Here is a 13,803-nt window from a genome sequence, read left to right as displayed (position 1 = left end):
ACTCAGGCTGGAATCCAGTTTGGTGAAAACAAAAAAGTTCCGGCAGTTAAAGCTGTATTAGTACCATCTCAAAAAAATAAAAAAATCGGTAGACACTACAGGCTGCCCGATCAAGTGGAGCCTGCTCATAAAGACTTCTTCCTCCAACTACATCATGGCGGTCACTGTTGACTGGAAAAAAGGCAATGTTGCATTCATTTTTAAGAAGGGTAAGAAAGATCGCACAGGGAACTACTGACCTGTCAGCCTCACCTCTATGTCAGGAAAGATCATGGAGCAGATCCTCCTGGAAACTATGCAAAGACACATGGAAGAGGAAGGTAATGTAAGACAACCAGCATGGTTTCACCAAGGGCAAGTCCTGACTGATCAATCTAGTGGCTTTCTATGATGGTGTAACTGAATCAGTGGACATCAGCTAGAAGAGTCTGTTGTGACAGGACAAGGGGAAATGGTTTCAAACTAAAAGAAGGGAGATCTAGATTGGATATAAGGAAGAAGTTTCTTTTTTTTTACAATAAGGGTAGTAAAGCACTGGAACAGGTTGCTCAGAGAGGTGGTGGGTGCCCCATTCCTGGAGACTTTCAAGGTCAGCTTGGACAGGGCTCTGAGCAACCCGATTGAGCTGTAGGTGTCCTTGTTCATTGCAGGGGAGTTGGACTAGGTGGTCCTTAAGGGTCCCGTCCAAGTCAAATGATTCTATGATGATTCTGTGATACATACCAGCCTAATGAGGTCTGAATACTTTTAGTAGTTCTATTGACATGCTGGGCAATAGAGCTCCCTTTTGTTTTTCTACCTCTTCTAGATTTTTCCTTAATATATCTACTTTTCTTTGTAAACTTTTTGCAGCTTAGACATTTCAGTTTATCTTAATTGTCAGATATTCCCCTTTTATTTGCTATTTTTTCATAAATGGACATCCTTTTTTTTCCAAATTATTTGCACTCATTCTGAAAAAGTATGTAATTTTATATTTTCAGATGTATAAGAAATCATCATTTCATATAATCTTTTCTGTAAGAGTTTTAGCCAACTTTCATTCTAATTTCTCCATCTAAATTTTTCCTCACAATCAATTTCACATATAATTTTTACCATTAGACAATTAGTCCCTAAAAAGGACCAAGTATATCGGTTGGCACCCTACTCCATTTGCAGAGATTGAAAGCAATGAGGTCATGATCACTGGTCACTAGGCAACTACCAACTCGGAGTCCACTATTCAATTCATCTTATCTACCACAATGAGATTCAAACAGAGCTACCTCATTCTGGGTTCCATATCCTTCATACTAGAAAACCATCAATAATTCTCACAAAGAACATTAACATTTACACCACTGACTGCCGGAAATTTCCAGCTCTTGTTTCTTACATTCATACCCCACCTAACAATCTTTTTCTTTTAACCTATGTAAAAGACAGATAATTAAACAACTTACCACAACCATAATGCTACTCCTATCACCAAATAAACAGATTTAGAATGGATAGGTATTACATTTATAATCAGTGCTTCATACTTATACGCAGCCAGAGCACTGCATAGTAGCCTTCACATCAGTAGTAATCAGATCTTCCTATCAATAAGAAAAATGCCTGCAAGATAAGGAGAAATAAACTTATAGAGCTCTCAAGGTTTCTCCAGCACAGAAACAGAAGATCTCTGTGAAGCAGGGCAGCCAGATCTGGAGACCCCTTTCATGGTAAACAATAATGCCAAATCATCTGTGTTACGCTGTATTTGCTATGCCATCTGATCTTTTCATGTCTGATAGTTAAAAAGAGTGTCTTGGGCCAAAACCAGTGAGGATCAAAGTGATTTTTATTTCTTCACCTCTGTGGATGGTTTCTCTGAGAGAGGAGTGCATAGTAACTCGGAAGGGAAGGCTGCTCTCAGAGGAAAGCTTATGTGGTTTAACAGGGGAAGGCTTGTACTATCTTGCTTCTACTCAGAAGACAATATTCAGTTTAAAATACAAGAGGGTGGCAACAGATAACATTATCTAATGAGATGATTCAGAACTGAACCATTTATTTATCTCTTCATAATATATACTTATGTAGCGTAAAAATAACTAGATAAAATTATTTAAATAAATGAAGATAATCTGGTGACATTTACCATACTTTCCAACTATTATTATTGCTTATTCTCTTTCTCAGAGAATTCAAAGCACCGAATTCAATCCCGAGTTCCACAGTATGTTAAAACATCAAGTTCTTTTTCAACCTTTTTTTTTTTTGTACTTTGATTGCATTGATAACTGACTCTGAAAAATATGCAAGTTTGAAGTCTTTACGCAGCCCACCAGTCAATCATTACTTTTACTGAGGTCTTTTTTACTCCTTAGTGAATCTCATTCACCTCTTCATCCCTCATGACAGAAGATAAGCAAGATAATTTTACATACATAAAATAATTTTTGGCTTATAAAAAATAACATTTACAACAAACTAACTTATAGCTTGAAATTGCAGGTAATCCCTTAATTGCTTTTTTCAGTCAAAGAAAAAAGATGCCTAGACTTGTCTTACATGCTCTAGTTTCCATGTCTTATCATTTAGCAGGAAATATACTCATGGCCTAACACAAATGCTTGCATCTCCAAATAAAAATACACACTTCAGTTTAACCAAAAAAGCATGAAAATAATCATGGTAAATTTACAGGAGGAGGGTTTAGAGAATTAGGTACAGACTACTGAGTTTAATTGCTTCAAAAGAAACAGAAATGAAAAGTGTCAGGCACTCTGTTCAAAGGTCAGGAGCCAGGAGCCTTCTTTTTACAGTGATAGTGAATCTGAGGTAGTACTGGTGCCCCAAAACACCAAAAACTATATGCAAGTTATGACTTTACATCAGACACAGATATTCCACACATCACAGAACACAACAGTACATTTGCAGACGATGATATTTCAAAATTTGAAGGTTCTCACAACAGTCCGATGTTGTAAAAGTACTATGGGGCCTGCTCTGTGTGGGGCCATCAGAATAAACTGGAGGGACTTAAAGTAAAGCACTGTTTAGTGGCTGAACACATTGTACACTGTATAAAAAATACTTTCATTCCCAGATAAGAACTTTCAGAAAAGTCCCTTTGCAAAAAAAAAAAAAAAAAAAAAAAATTGCTTACAAATTAATTCACTTTTCAGAATATTTCCCTTAAATACAGAGATTCAAAAACTTCAGAGTGCTGGGAAACAAAGGGAAATAGTACTGTTATTCATAACTTATTGTACGCAGTATGCAAAGAATAACAATTTTATTCCTACTGACTATAAATAACTTTTTGATCAACTTCTGCCATAAAAGAATAATTTCCTGATCTTTAAGAACTGCAATCTTTAAACTCACCTGCTGTAAGTTGTGTGTGTGTTTGTTTATGAGGACTAATACTTTCTACATACAGAAAGCCTTAGACAATGCACCAAAAAAATTGACTGAAGTCTGCTGATGGAAGATTTATCCATTTTTAGCAAATGTCAAATCATTGGCTATTGCTTTTAAGATTAATAAAAGATATAATGGTTTCTAGATAGCCTCTAAATAAAGATTACTATGAATGGAGAAATGATTTACCAATAGTCACCACAATGATATTTCTTTAAAGGTTACAATCATAAGTTATTTAGCTGAAACACTGCTGAGAATGCCTGGTCATTTCTTGAATAATGCATAATGTTCATTGTAGATCTGATCTGTATTATAACAATAGATATTTCTAAAATAATGGAGAAAACTATCTGTTACTTTCCAATTGCTTAAGATATTTCCACGAAGTAATTGACTCTGAAAATATTATATGGAGTCACCTTAGAGTTCATTTGCAAGCAGAACTCATAGCGATCACTACACAATAGGCATAAGAGAACAAACTCATCATCTTTCATAGACTTTTCAGGAAAGCTGTGACAAATACAGGGCAGAGTAAAGGACCTTTTTGAAATCCTAAATTAAAAGAAATAAATTGCTGTACAGTTGCTGTACTAGGGAACAAATTTTAAACTAAGCTTTGAAATTTAATTATTAACACAACACAAGACCATCACATTGGGTAGGGATGGGGGGAGAGGGAGTGAGGGAGGGAGTGGAAAAAAAAATAAGCAGTTCCCTACACCCTATACTATTCATAAAATTTTTGAAATATCTTTGAGTCTTATTCAAGAGATTGCTTGGGCAAGAACCAAGTATAATGTCCAATGTTTTATTGCAGGAATATCAACTATACTCCATACAAAGCTGCAAACCACTTATATGAGCTTGTTTATCCTTATGAATTTCCTCAAGGGCAGCAAAAGGTGACCTTAATAAATGAAAATTAATTTATTTTGATGTAATTTCATGAATGTTTGATCAGAATGTGTTAACAGGACTCCATGTAAGGAGAAATACTGAAGTAATAAAATATACTTCTACTATACAGTTAATCTGGCTTATAGTATATATCGAATCCATATACAATGGAACACCATTTATTAGTAATAATTAAGTATTATTTCAATATTCTCACAAAAATAAATCAATCCTAGTTAGTATAAGGAAACCCTACTCAAATATTATCAAAGAAAAAATCCTTCTTTATACCCTACGTAGCCATTATGGTTAGAGGAATGTGAATTAACTTATCAGAAGTTGGAAAGACATTAACTGTTTACCTAGGTTTTTATAGGGAGGAACGAGTTAACTGAGACCAGACTAGTTATGCTGGTTTAATTTTAAGATTTAATTTTCCCTTAAAAATCTTTCCTTTGTCAGAATCTTTGCCCAAAAGGAAGCCTCAGGTTCAAATATATATTCTTATTTCACAAGAGGATAACAAGAAACAAATCCCAGATACTCTGAAAACATACACAGAGATCTGCAGAGACCACTTTCTATAACACAGGACATCTAGTAGAAGCTCAGCTACAGGAATTTTGGGAGGAATTATGTATTTCAACAGATAGATCACAGATCCTACAGCAAGTTCACTTTATATCCATCTTGAAACATTGCTTAATTACCAGAGAGCAAACTCTCATCCTGAAAAAATGTTGAACATTTGCATGTTATATAAGAAGCCTGATGAACCATGTTATATTCATGCTCTGGATGATGCAATTATTATCTTTTTTTTTCTTCATTAAAATTATACATGGCGTGGCAGATAATATAAATGAAATATATGAAGTGACGCAAATATATCTGGCTAATAAATCATCAGCCTGAAAGTCCTTCGGTTGCTGCCCTCCACGTCTATCTCCATCCACTGAAAATTATAACTTTGCTTAACTAATCTTTCTTCCTTTAAATGAAAGAGCAACTAAAAGCTCCTTTCACTGGCAGCACCAGTAACCCTTTGTGGGCACTTGTGGCTTAATAAAACACTAGTTCATAATACTTATCAAACAGCAAGATCACACTCGTCTACATAAATAGCATAAGTAAAAAATTACACAAAAATGCTAAGTTTATACAAGTCACTGGAAACTCTAGTTAGGAACAATACACATATAACCTCTAAAATCAAAGTTCTGATTCCTCTAATACGAGACTTATACGGAGATTTATGACCAAAACATTCGTTTTGCTGCCCAACTACTTGTTTAAAGATGATAAGAGGGTGCTCAATATTGAAAACAGGCTATATTGGCTAAAGTGTTGAGCCTACAGGCTCAGAAGTCAAAATGAATTCTATACACATTGCAAAATGATTAATTAAATCATGGTCTCTAACCTGAATATTTAAAAATTTTGATGTTATGTTCATGAATTTGAAGACACAATTCTGCCCTTAAGCTTTAATGATGGAAATTAAGTGATTGTTTGAGTCCTCATATCAAGAAATAACACCACGTTCCTCTCAAATACACCCACTGATAAAGTATTAAAATAAGAAAAACAACACAATCATTGCTAAATAACTTTGAACAGTTAAATGTATGTTACCCAAAAGACTTACTGTTGTATTATTTATATCAGTAAGTTCGTTGTTAAATAAAAATAAAAATAAGAGGTTTATTTCACCTTCACATGGTGTCTTTCTCATGCAGACCTCAGATTTCCACATTTGTATCCCTTTAAAGGATTTGATATGCAGGGAAAGAAGAAAGGATGATGGTAAAAATTTCAATTTAGAGGTTACTAAAGGCTGCCATAGTCGATACAATACGGTGTATTTAGGCCATACCTTTTACGGATGTATTAGGTGGAGGTCCTTCCATTCTCAAGTTCCACGGAGGATCGCCTTGATTAGCAAAGTCCCTCATTTTCAGATAGCTAATTGTAAGTCGAATGATGGATGCCTTGTCAAGCTGGCTGGTAATGGCTGCAGGCAGTGGCAACAACTTTGCCAACTCATAGAATTCAAAATTCTCCTTTCCCCGACGAGAGCGAGCAGCATCTCGGGACTTTTCCTTCCTCAAAGCTTGTAAACTGAAGAAAATAAACAAAGTAGGACATTCATCAATATTAGTGTTCTGTTACATGTAACAAACTTGCTTTTTCGTTGCTGATTTTCTGTGTATATTATGACATTTTTAAAATGTTGTGAATGGATGTACAGACTACAGGATACATTTAATGGTACTCCAATCTTTGAATAATTAAAACTAATGATAGCGTGCTATTTTTAGTTGTGGACATGTTACATAACTGCTCCTAACTCATTTCATCCACTCTCTAATTAGTCCATCCTTTCTTTTTCTGCTGCCAGCCAGAAGAAAGGATTCCTAAGAACACAGTCTTTATCTAGATGGATGCCATTGCTTCTCCTGACCCACTGAAAACTCGTCTTTGTTCACATTTGTACCAAATTCTGACTCTCAAGGGAAAGGAGGTTAGATGCAGATGTCTGAAGTGTGTGCTATCTCTGACAGGGGTTGCTGTGGCAGCAGCCAATATGACCAGACAGGCTATAAAGTAGCTTCTGTGCCACAGTAGTTTAAAGTCTAGTGTAATAATGCAAACCTACTGAGATTTCAGGAAGTTAGTCTTTGTGACTTGTTCAGCTGGCCTTGCTGTTGGAAACAGTAACCATTGTCAGAGATCCAAGAAAGCAGTTAATGGAGTTATGTGCTTCATTATTCCTATTTTAATTCAACATCACATATGACGGACTCCTTGGTGGCTTTTTGGATTAGAGAGACATGTTTGCTTTATGCAAAACAGGTGTATATGCAAGGAAGTTCATTTACTCCATGTTTACTAATGCATTGTCTGCTACCACCCATATGCAAGCCCTAAACTTAACTCAGATTTTACTCCTAGGCTATTTAATTTGTGTATAACTGCTGAACACACACTGAGAAGACACTGGGTCATCAAGGCTCTTATCTTTCCCAGATTTTTTCCTGAAAGTTGAAGAAAGCTCAAGTTTCAGTTTCTTTCTGTCTTTGTTAATCTCGGATATCATTGCTTTGCTACATAAAAGGGACTTTTTTTTTGTGTGGTTTGAAGCAGATGAAGAAATGCACAGTAAACTTCCCAGACGATTAGGAATCAATGTACAAACAATAAAAAGTACAGGTATGAAGTTTTTTTTCCCCTCTCTATGTAAGGGCTTTTTTTTGTTTGTTTGTTTGTTTTTGAGACAAAGTAAAGTTTTCAGCTTAGGACACAAGTCTCAACTGTACATCTTATCCACATCTTGGTACATAGAGGTTGGTGCTGATGTTCAAGCCAGTTCTAGATCCCCAAAAAGGATGTATTTTTACATTACTTTGTTTGATTACTTATTAATTGCATGAAATTATGGTCAAAATTCCATTAAATACCCATTGGTTTAAGAAACCAATTTGAATCCAACTAGTGTGTAATGAAATAGCAAATGCTTCTCTCAAGCTTCTACAACTTTTACTGAAACCTAGGATTTCACTACTGAATAGTCTACAAAATCACTATGGCATATAAAGTAGATTAGACAAGTAAACTCAATACTATGATTCCGAGATCCCTATTCACCTATCTTTCTAACTTGGGGGGTGACTTAAACTACAGAAGAGATTATCTTGTTTTAATATTCTTACCATTACCAAAAATGCATCTAAAGTGCATTTTTTTGGCTATCTATGCCTAAGATACTCCTCAGATTTGAAAGGACAAAACACTCCTGCATGACACTGCCCTGAGAAAGATTAAAATCTTATATTCTCTGCACAGTTATATACAACTAGCAATTATATTTTAAAAGATGGCTAAGGAATACAGGTGGTGAATGATCAGAACACCAGTAAAAAATGCCATCTATATAGCCATTGGTAAAGATACAATGTTCTATTGAATTTTGTACTAAAAAACCTACTTGTCTTCATGAGCTATATATGAACTGCTTGCAGCTAGATTAAAATTTACAAGCTATATTCTAAGTGACAAATAAGACTTTTGAAATTGAAAGGTGTTAGGAATTGAAAAGTGATAGAATATCTTTAGCAACACCTAAAACTGAAAGCACAGTTTGCAAATCCTGTGCAATGTTCAGAAGATTGCTGAAACTGAGTAACGTATTGCAACATAAGCTTATATAATGCATTACTGGATTGTTAAATTTTGCAATAGCAGTCAGTTAAGCTGAAAAGCGAGGCTATGTGTGTTAAGTAAACAGGTGGCTTTCAGAGACGTCTAAGTGCATTTACATTTTGAGAATAAAAAAAAATCCCAGCATACAAGTGATGAGAAGTTAATAAATGTATGAAAGCAACTCTAAAGAAATGATAATATCAGTAACGTGGCTTTCCTCCCAGCCATACTGTATATTGATCTTTGTGAAAATACTAACAAAGTTAATCAAGTCTAGGAGTTCGTTACTCTTGGCATCAGTGCATTTTGCTAAGTTTAGAAATGACATCTGGCAAAAAGTACATATAAGTCTCAATTTCTCTACCACACAGTTCTACCAGTACACAAATTGGACATTGTGGTAGTAGTATTGGACACCAAAGTTACACTGATACAATGGGTCCTTAACTTAGGAACAGCAATTTCCTCAGCAATATGCAGGAATTCATTAGATGTGCCCTGAACATCTCTGGCACCTGTGATTCTGATAGGCAACATCAGTTTCATCATCAGGTACTCTTAACAGAGGAAAGTGCTGGCACTGACAATCCTAATAATGTGTTATAAGAGGTGTGAAGCTCACAGCAGAAAGCAGTGGTGCTGACACCACATCTTGGGCCCTTGTCATATGACATTAACGTTAGAGGTAGTTCTTGGTAACAAATGAACTTGCTAGAAAATCAGTCTGCAAACACTTAGAAATTCCTACTAATGAAAAGAATTGAAGTGTGAGAAACTGTACCCATGTTTACTACGTAGATTCCACATTCAGTAAGCACCTAGAAACCAAATATTGTATGTGTCTTACAGGAGGATTGTTTCTTAGATGAGATCCCCCAACAGACAAGCAAATCTACATACGCTATCTATGCTACCAACAAGGAATTAACGAAGTGTGAAATATACCCAAGGGACATAAAGATTGCTCTCTCCTTGCTGCCTGTGGAGAAGGGGAAAGAGCTCAGATAATTGGATCAGAGTGCATCCCTGTTCAGTATCAAAGGATGATGTCATGATACAATGGTAAAACTTCACACATCCCCCTCAGAACATACTTCTAAAGCAATTTTCATACAGAGTCCACTAAAGAAGACAAAGAGGTTTCCAGCTGCTAGCTCTTGATAATTCTGAGATACAATAGTATATAAACAGAATATTTAATGACTAGAAAACTAACGCTACTATAGATAGGAAGTTTCTAAAATATATATCATTTTTCCTTCTAGGGCCTTTTCAGATGGACTGATATAAAGCAGGTCTGCTTTTACAGTTGAAAGGGTACGATAAATAGCATCGTATAATTTTAAAACGGTGTACACAACATTTCAAAAGTAAATTTTCTATTGAAGACACAGCAGATGCAGAAGACATGATAATATGCTGTTGCATAAAAGTTATATTGGTACTCATAACTCACTTGTGATTTCATTGTGCTTGTGGTCATTCTGAGCTTAACCTGCTTCATATTTTATTCCACATCATTTTATATATTTTATATTCATAAGCATATAAATGCATCCATATCTATCTGCCCCCCCCCCAACCTCCACATGTCTGACAGATCATCATCTGTCAGTTTAAAGATGGGACAAGCACAGCTCCTAATTTTTGCAGAATATAATGGCAATCAAACATGTTACAGCATATCAGCAGATGCACTGACCTACATTAGTACAGATTTTTTAACATATCAATACCTCGCCTGTGTGTTTCAGTTTGGGTGGTAAAAATGAGTGAAATAATTTAATGCTGTGAGTTTGCATTGTGAATGAAAACAGGGGAATGGCTGTGGTTACAAACTCATCCATACTCTTTCTTTAAGCCCGACATAGGCAACTGGGGTGTGATCATTCCTCTGTACTCAGCTCTAGTGAGGCTGCACCTCGAGTACTGTGTTCAGTTTTGGGCCCCTCAACTACAAGAAAAACAGTGAGGCCCTGGAATGTGTACAGAGAAAGGTGGTGAAGCTGGTGAGGAGTCTGGAACACATATTTTATGGGGATGGGCTGAGGGAGCTGGGACTGTTTAGTCTAGAGAAGAGGAGGCTCAGGGGAGGCCTTATCACTCTCTACAACTATCTGAAAAGAGTTTGTGGTGAGGTGGATGTCAGTCTCTTCTCCTGTGCAACTAGCAATAGGACTAGAGGGAATGGCATCACGTTGCCCAAGGGGAGGTTCAGGCTGGATGTTACGAAGAGTTTCTTGAAAAGGTGGTCAGGTGCTGGAATGGGCTTTCCAAGGAGGTAGCTGAATCACCATTCTGGACAGTCTGGAGGCGTTCAAGAAATGTGTGGATGTTGTACTAAGGGACACGGTTTGGTGGGGAAATATTGGTGGTAGGTGGACACGGGGACTGGATGATCTTGGAAGTCATCTCCAACCTTTGCAATTCTATGATTCTATTCCTTCAAGTACAACACAGACAACTGGGGTTCCCTGGAGATATTGGTCTCTCCCCACTTCAGCCCCACATACCAGAAGCAGTGAGGTTTTACAGTGCTTCCATGGTCATAAATAGAAATTGCAGTGGGGGCAAAAGCCATAAAACAAGGTTTGAGGGATAGTTAGGCTGAAATCCAGCTAGAGTAATTAAAGCCAATGGACAGTGTGCCAGTAGTGTTCCATGACTGTTTTTGCACATTGCTATTAGTTACAAGCAGAAAGGTATAGCATGATGGATAGGCAAGCATTGTCAGAGTTCTTTTGTGTTTCTGGAGTTCTATTAGTTCTATTGAAAACCTTCTTGATTTCAGGAGAAGCTTTACTAGAAGTGCAACAGTATACTGGAATGGAGCACTTCTTGTAGTACTAAACAATATCATACTTGTTAATTCAGCTGTTATCAACCACTAGTGAATTTCTTAAGCCTCTAACAACAATGTGGATTAGTAGCAGAAAAACCAGATACTGTACAACAATAATACTTCACAATATCTAATAACGTTTATAACAAGCTTTATAGAAAATGAAGCAATATGTGCATGGGTGTGTACTTTTATATTAGTACAGTTTTTTAAATTGAAGGATCAAAAGGTCCTCTATAAACATTCTCCAACTCTCCAAAGACCTTTTCAGAAGCCTGTTATATCCATTTCACAGGAAAGAAATCAGATCTATAGAAAGGATGTGCAACATTAGATTGCACAATGCGTCTGTTAAAAATAAAGAAAAAAGGGTCTGGAGCCAAGTGATCCATCTCCATATCCCATTGGACTTTTAGGTGTGTGTCCTTCTGTGTACAATGTTTTCCAAAATAAAAAAAATAAAAGAATGTTTACTTGCTCGAGTTTATCTGTAATGTAACATAAGGAAATAAATTTCTCTGCTCTGGAGTCCACAGGTATGAATTCATGTAATTCTATGAAATACACTAAAAACATCCTTACTGTTCTCTTCTCTGCGTAAATGACATGGCATATTATGGACATACTTTGGACATTTTAACAAATAAAAATAAAAAAAAAACATTTATCTCTTTTCTATTTTAAAGTTACATCTTTCCTCTTTATAAAGGATACTTGGTACTCATAGTGGCCAAGTACGGTACCTTGACTAATATGTTTATACATTCTGATCTATTACAGAAATGATCTTTAGCAATTGTTCCTTCACTTAGCCACATTCTCAGTAAATGTCTTTTCTTGGGTTTTCAAGATGACCACTGCAAACAGCGATGGCAGTTGATCCCATTTACAGTAACAGCAACATAGCAGTCTGACTCTCAGTGCCTGGGGAATTCATTCTGATAGAGTCTAAGTACAAATGCAGGTATACACCTGTAGGTCATGTTCTGGCCTAAACAAACAAACAAACAAACAAACAACAACAACAAACAACAAAAACTCCTCTGTGTTTTTTTGGTAGGATATGGTAGGATAATTACACAGAATTAGAAGTTCAATGAATGGAATATCACTGATATCAAAATGATATCAAAATGGCAACATTATTTCAGTACAATAGCTACAAATGAGTACAAAACAATGTAAAAAAGCTAACGTGAACAAGAATTAAGAGAAGAAATAATCCTCAATTTCATCAGATCAACTCTATTAAAAATCTCAAAAAAATGATACTGAAAATGTTAATATATTTACCTCTAACTTCTACACAATTTTTGCTATTATTTTGGATTTTATTCTTCTGAGACAACTTTTTTTTTTTAAACTTGATTTTTTCTCTCTTCCTTTCTTTGCTTTTTTTTTTTCCTACTGTCCTATTCATAGACTTCCCTTTCTCACAGTTTTTCTTCTGAACTCAGAGTACAAGAACTTCAAGACTTATAAAAAACAGTTACACTGTTTAAAAGAGAAGAGTACTGCTGTGAGGGCAAAACCTCCAAAAAAGAGGAAAGGAGGAGAATCAAAGCCACATTAAATTTTACCTTCTTCTTTCTGTTTTTTAAAGTACATCTGAGAAGTCAGACAGGCAGATTTTTATGGATTTTTCCACTTGTTTGCTTAGGAGATCTGAACATTGCTCAGTCTCACTATTTATCAATTAATCTAGCATGCAGCCTCAAAGGAAAAGGGTCGACCTGTATTAAAAATTCATCCATCAAAAATTCATCAAAGGCTTCAGCATTTTAACTCATGAACCTTTGAACACCTGCATACTTGTCAGATCTGTGGTCATAGTTAACTGGAATCTATAGTTACTACAGTAGCCATACTTGCTCTGACATGAGCTGCATGGGGAGACTTTCAGGTGAAAGTGCAGTATATAATCTAGTGAGTCCCGCTGCTTTCTCAAACTGCTCTTTTCAACAGACAAGGGATATCTGACATCTGACTAAGTTCAAAGTCAGTGAAATAGGACCCTCTGCATGAGCAAACACTTTTCAGGGCATTCATTTTTGCCCATATCATAAACATAGTGAGTCTTATAGGGCAAAACATTTGCCAAAAATGTAAACAAAACCATTATCTGACATTAATATAAATGGCATAGTCCACAAATAACTCCTATTTAATGCTTTCCAAGAAAAAAAATAATGATTTCAGGAGACTTTCTTTAATGTATGAAGAAAGCTGTATAGCACACACTGGAAGTTAAAGCTGGAACCTTCAAGTTCAAGGTAAAAATTCTGCTGCTTAACTAATGCACTGCTCATAGCTGTCATCATTAATTTATGTTAGCCTCTGTAAACATCAAGAGTATAATAGGCCAATTTCACAACTAAATATAGATGCACATTTTGCCCTTATATAAATGGCAGATTGCTGCTGTAGATCATCACTGCAGCAACACGTCAGTAAAG

The 13,803-nt window shown here is 35.9% G+C and overlaps 1 protein-coding gene across 4 annotated transcripts in view; it reads right to left on the bottom strand.

Annotated features, from left to right (window-relative positions):
- Positions 1-13,803, bottom strand: part of NPAS3 (neuronal PAS domain protein 3) — a 604,931-nt gene that overhangs the window by 422,037 nt on the left and 169,091 nt on the right. For all 4 annotated transcript variants that reach the window (XM_015287645.4, XM_015287646.4, XM_015287647.4 and 1 more), the window contains one exon: positions 6,179-6,423. In XM_015287645.4, the coding sequence (XP_015143131.2) occupies positions 6,179-6,423 (245 nt within the window). The remainder of the gene's footprint in view (positions 1-6,178; positions 6,424-13,803) is intronic.

The sequence above is a fragment of the Gallus gallus genome, chromosome 5, assembly GCF_016699485.2.
Source record: "Gallus gallus isolate bGalGal1 chromosome 5, bGalGal1.mat.broiler.GRCg7b, whole genome shotgun sequence".
Lineage (NCBI taxonomy): Eukaryota > Metazoa > Chordata > Aves > Galliformes > Phasianidae > Gallus > Gallus gallus.
This window is presented reverse-complemented; position numbering and strand designations above follow the sequence as displayed.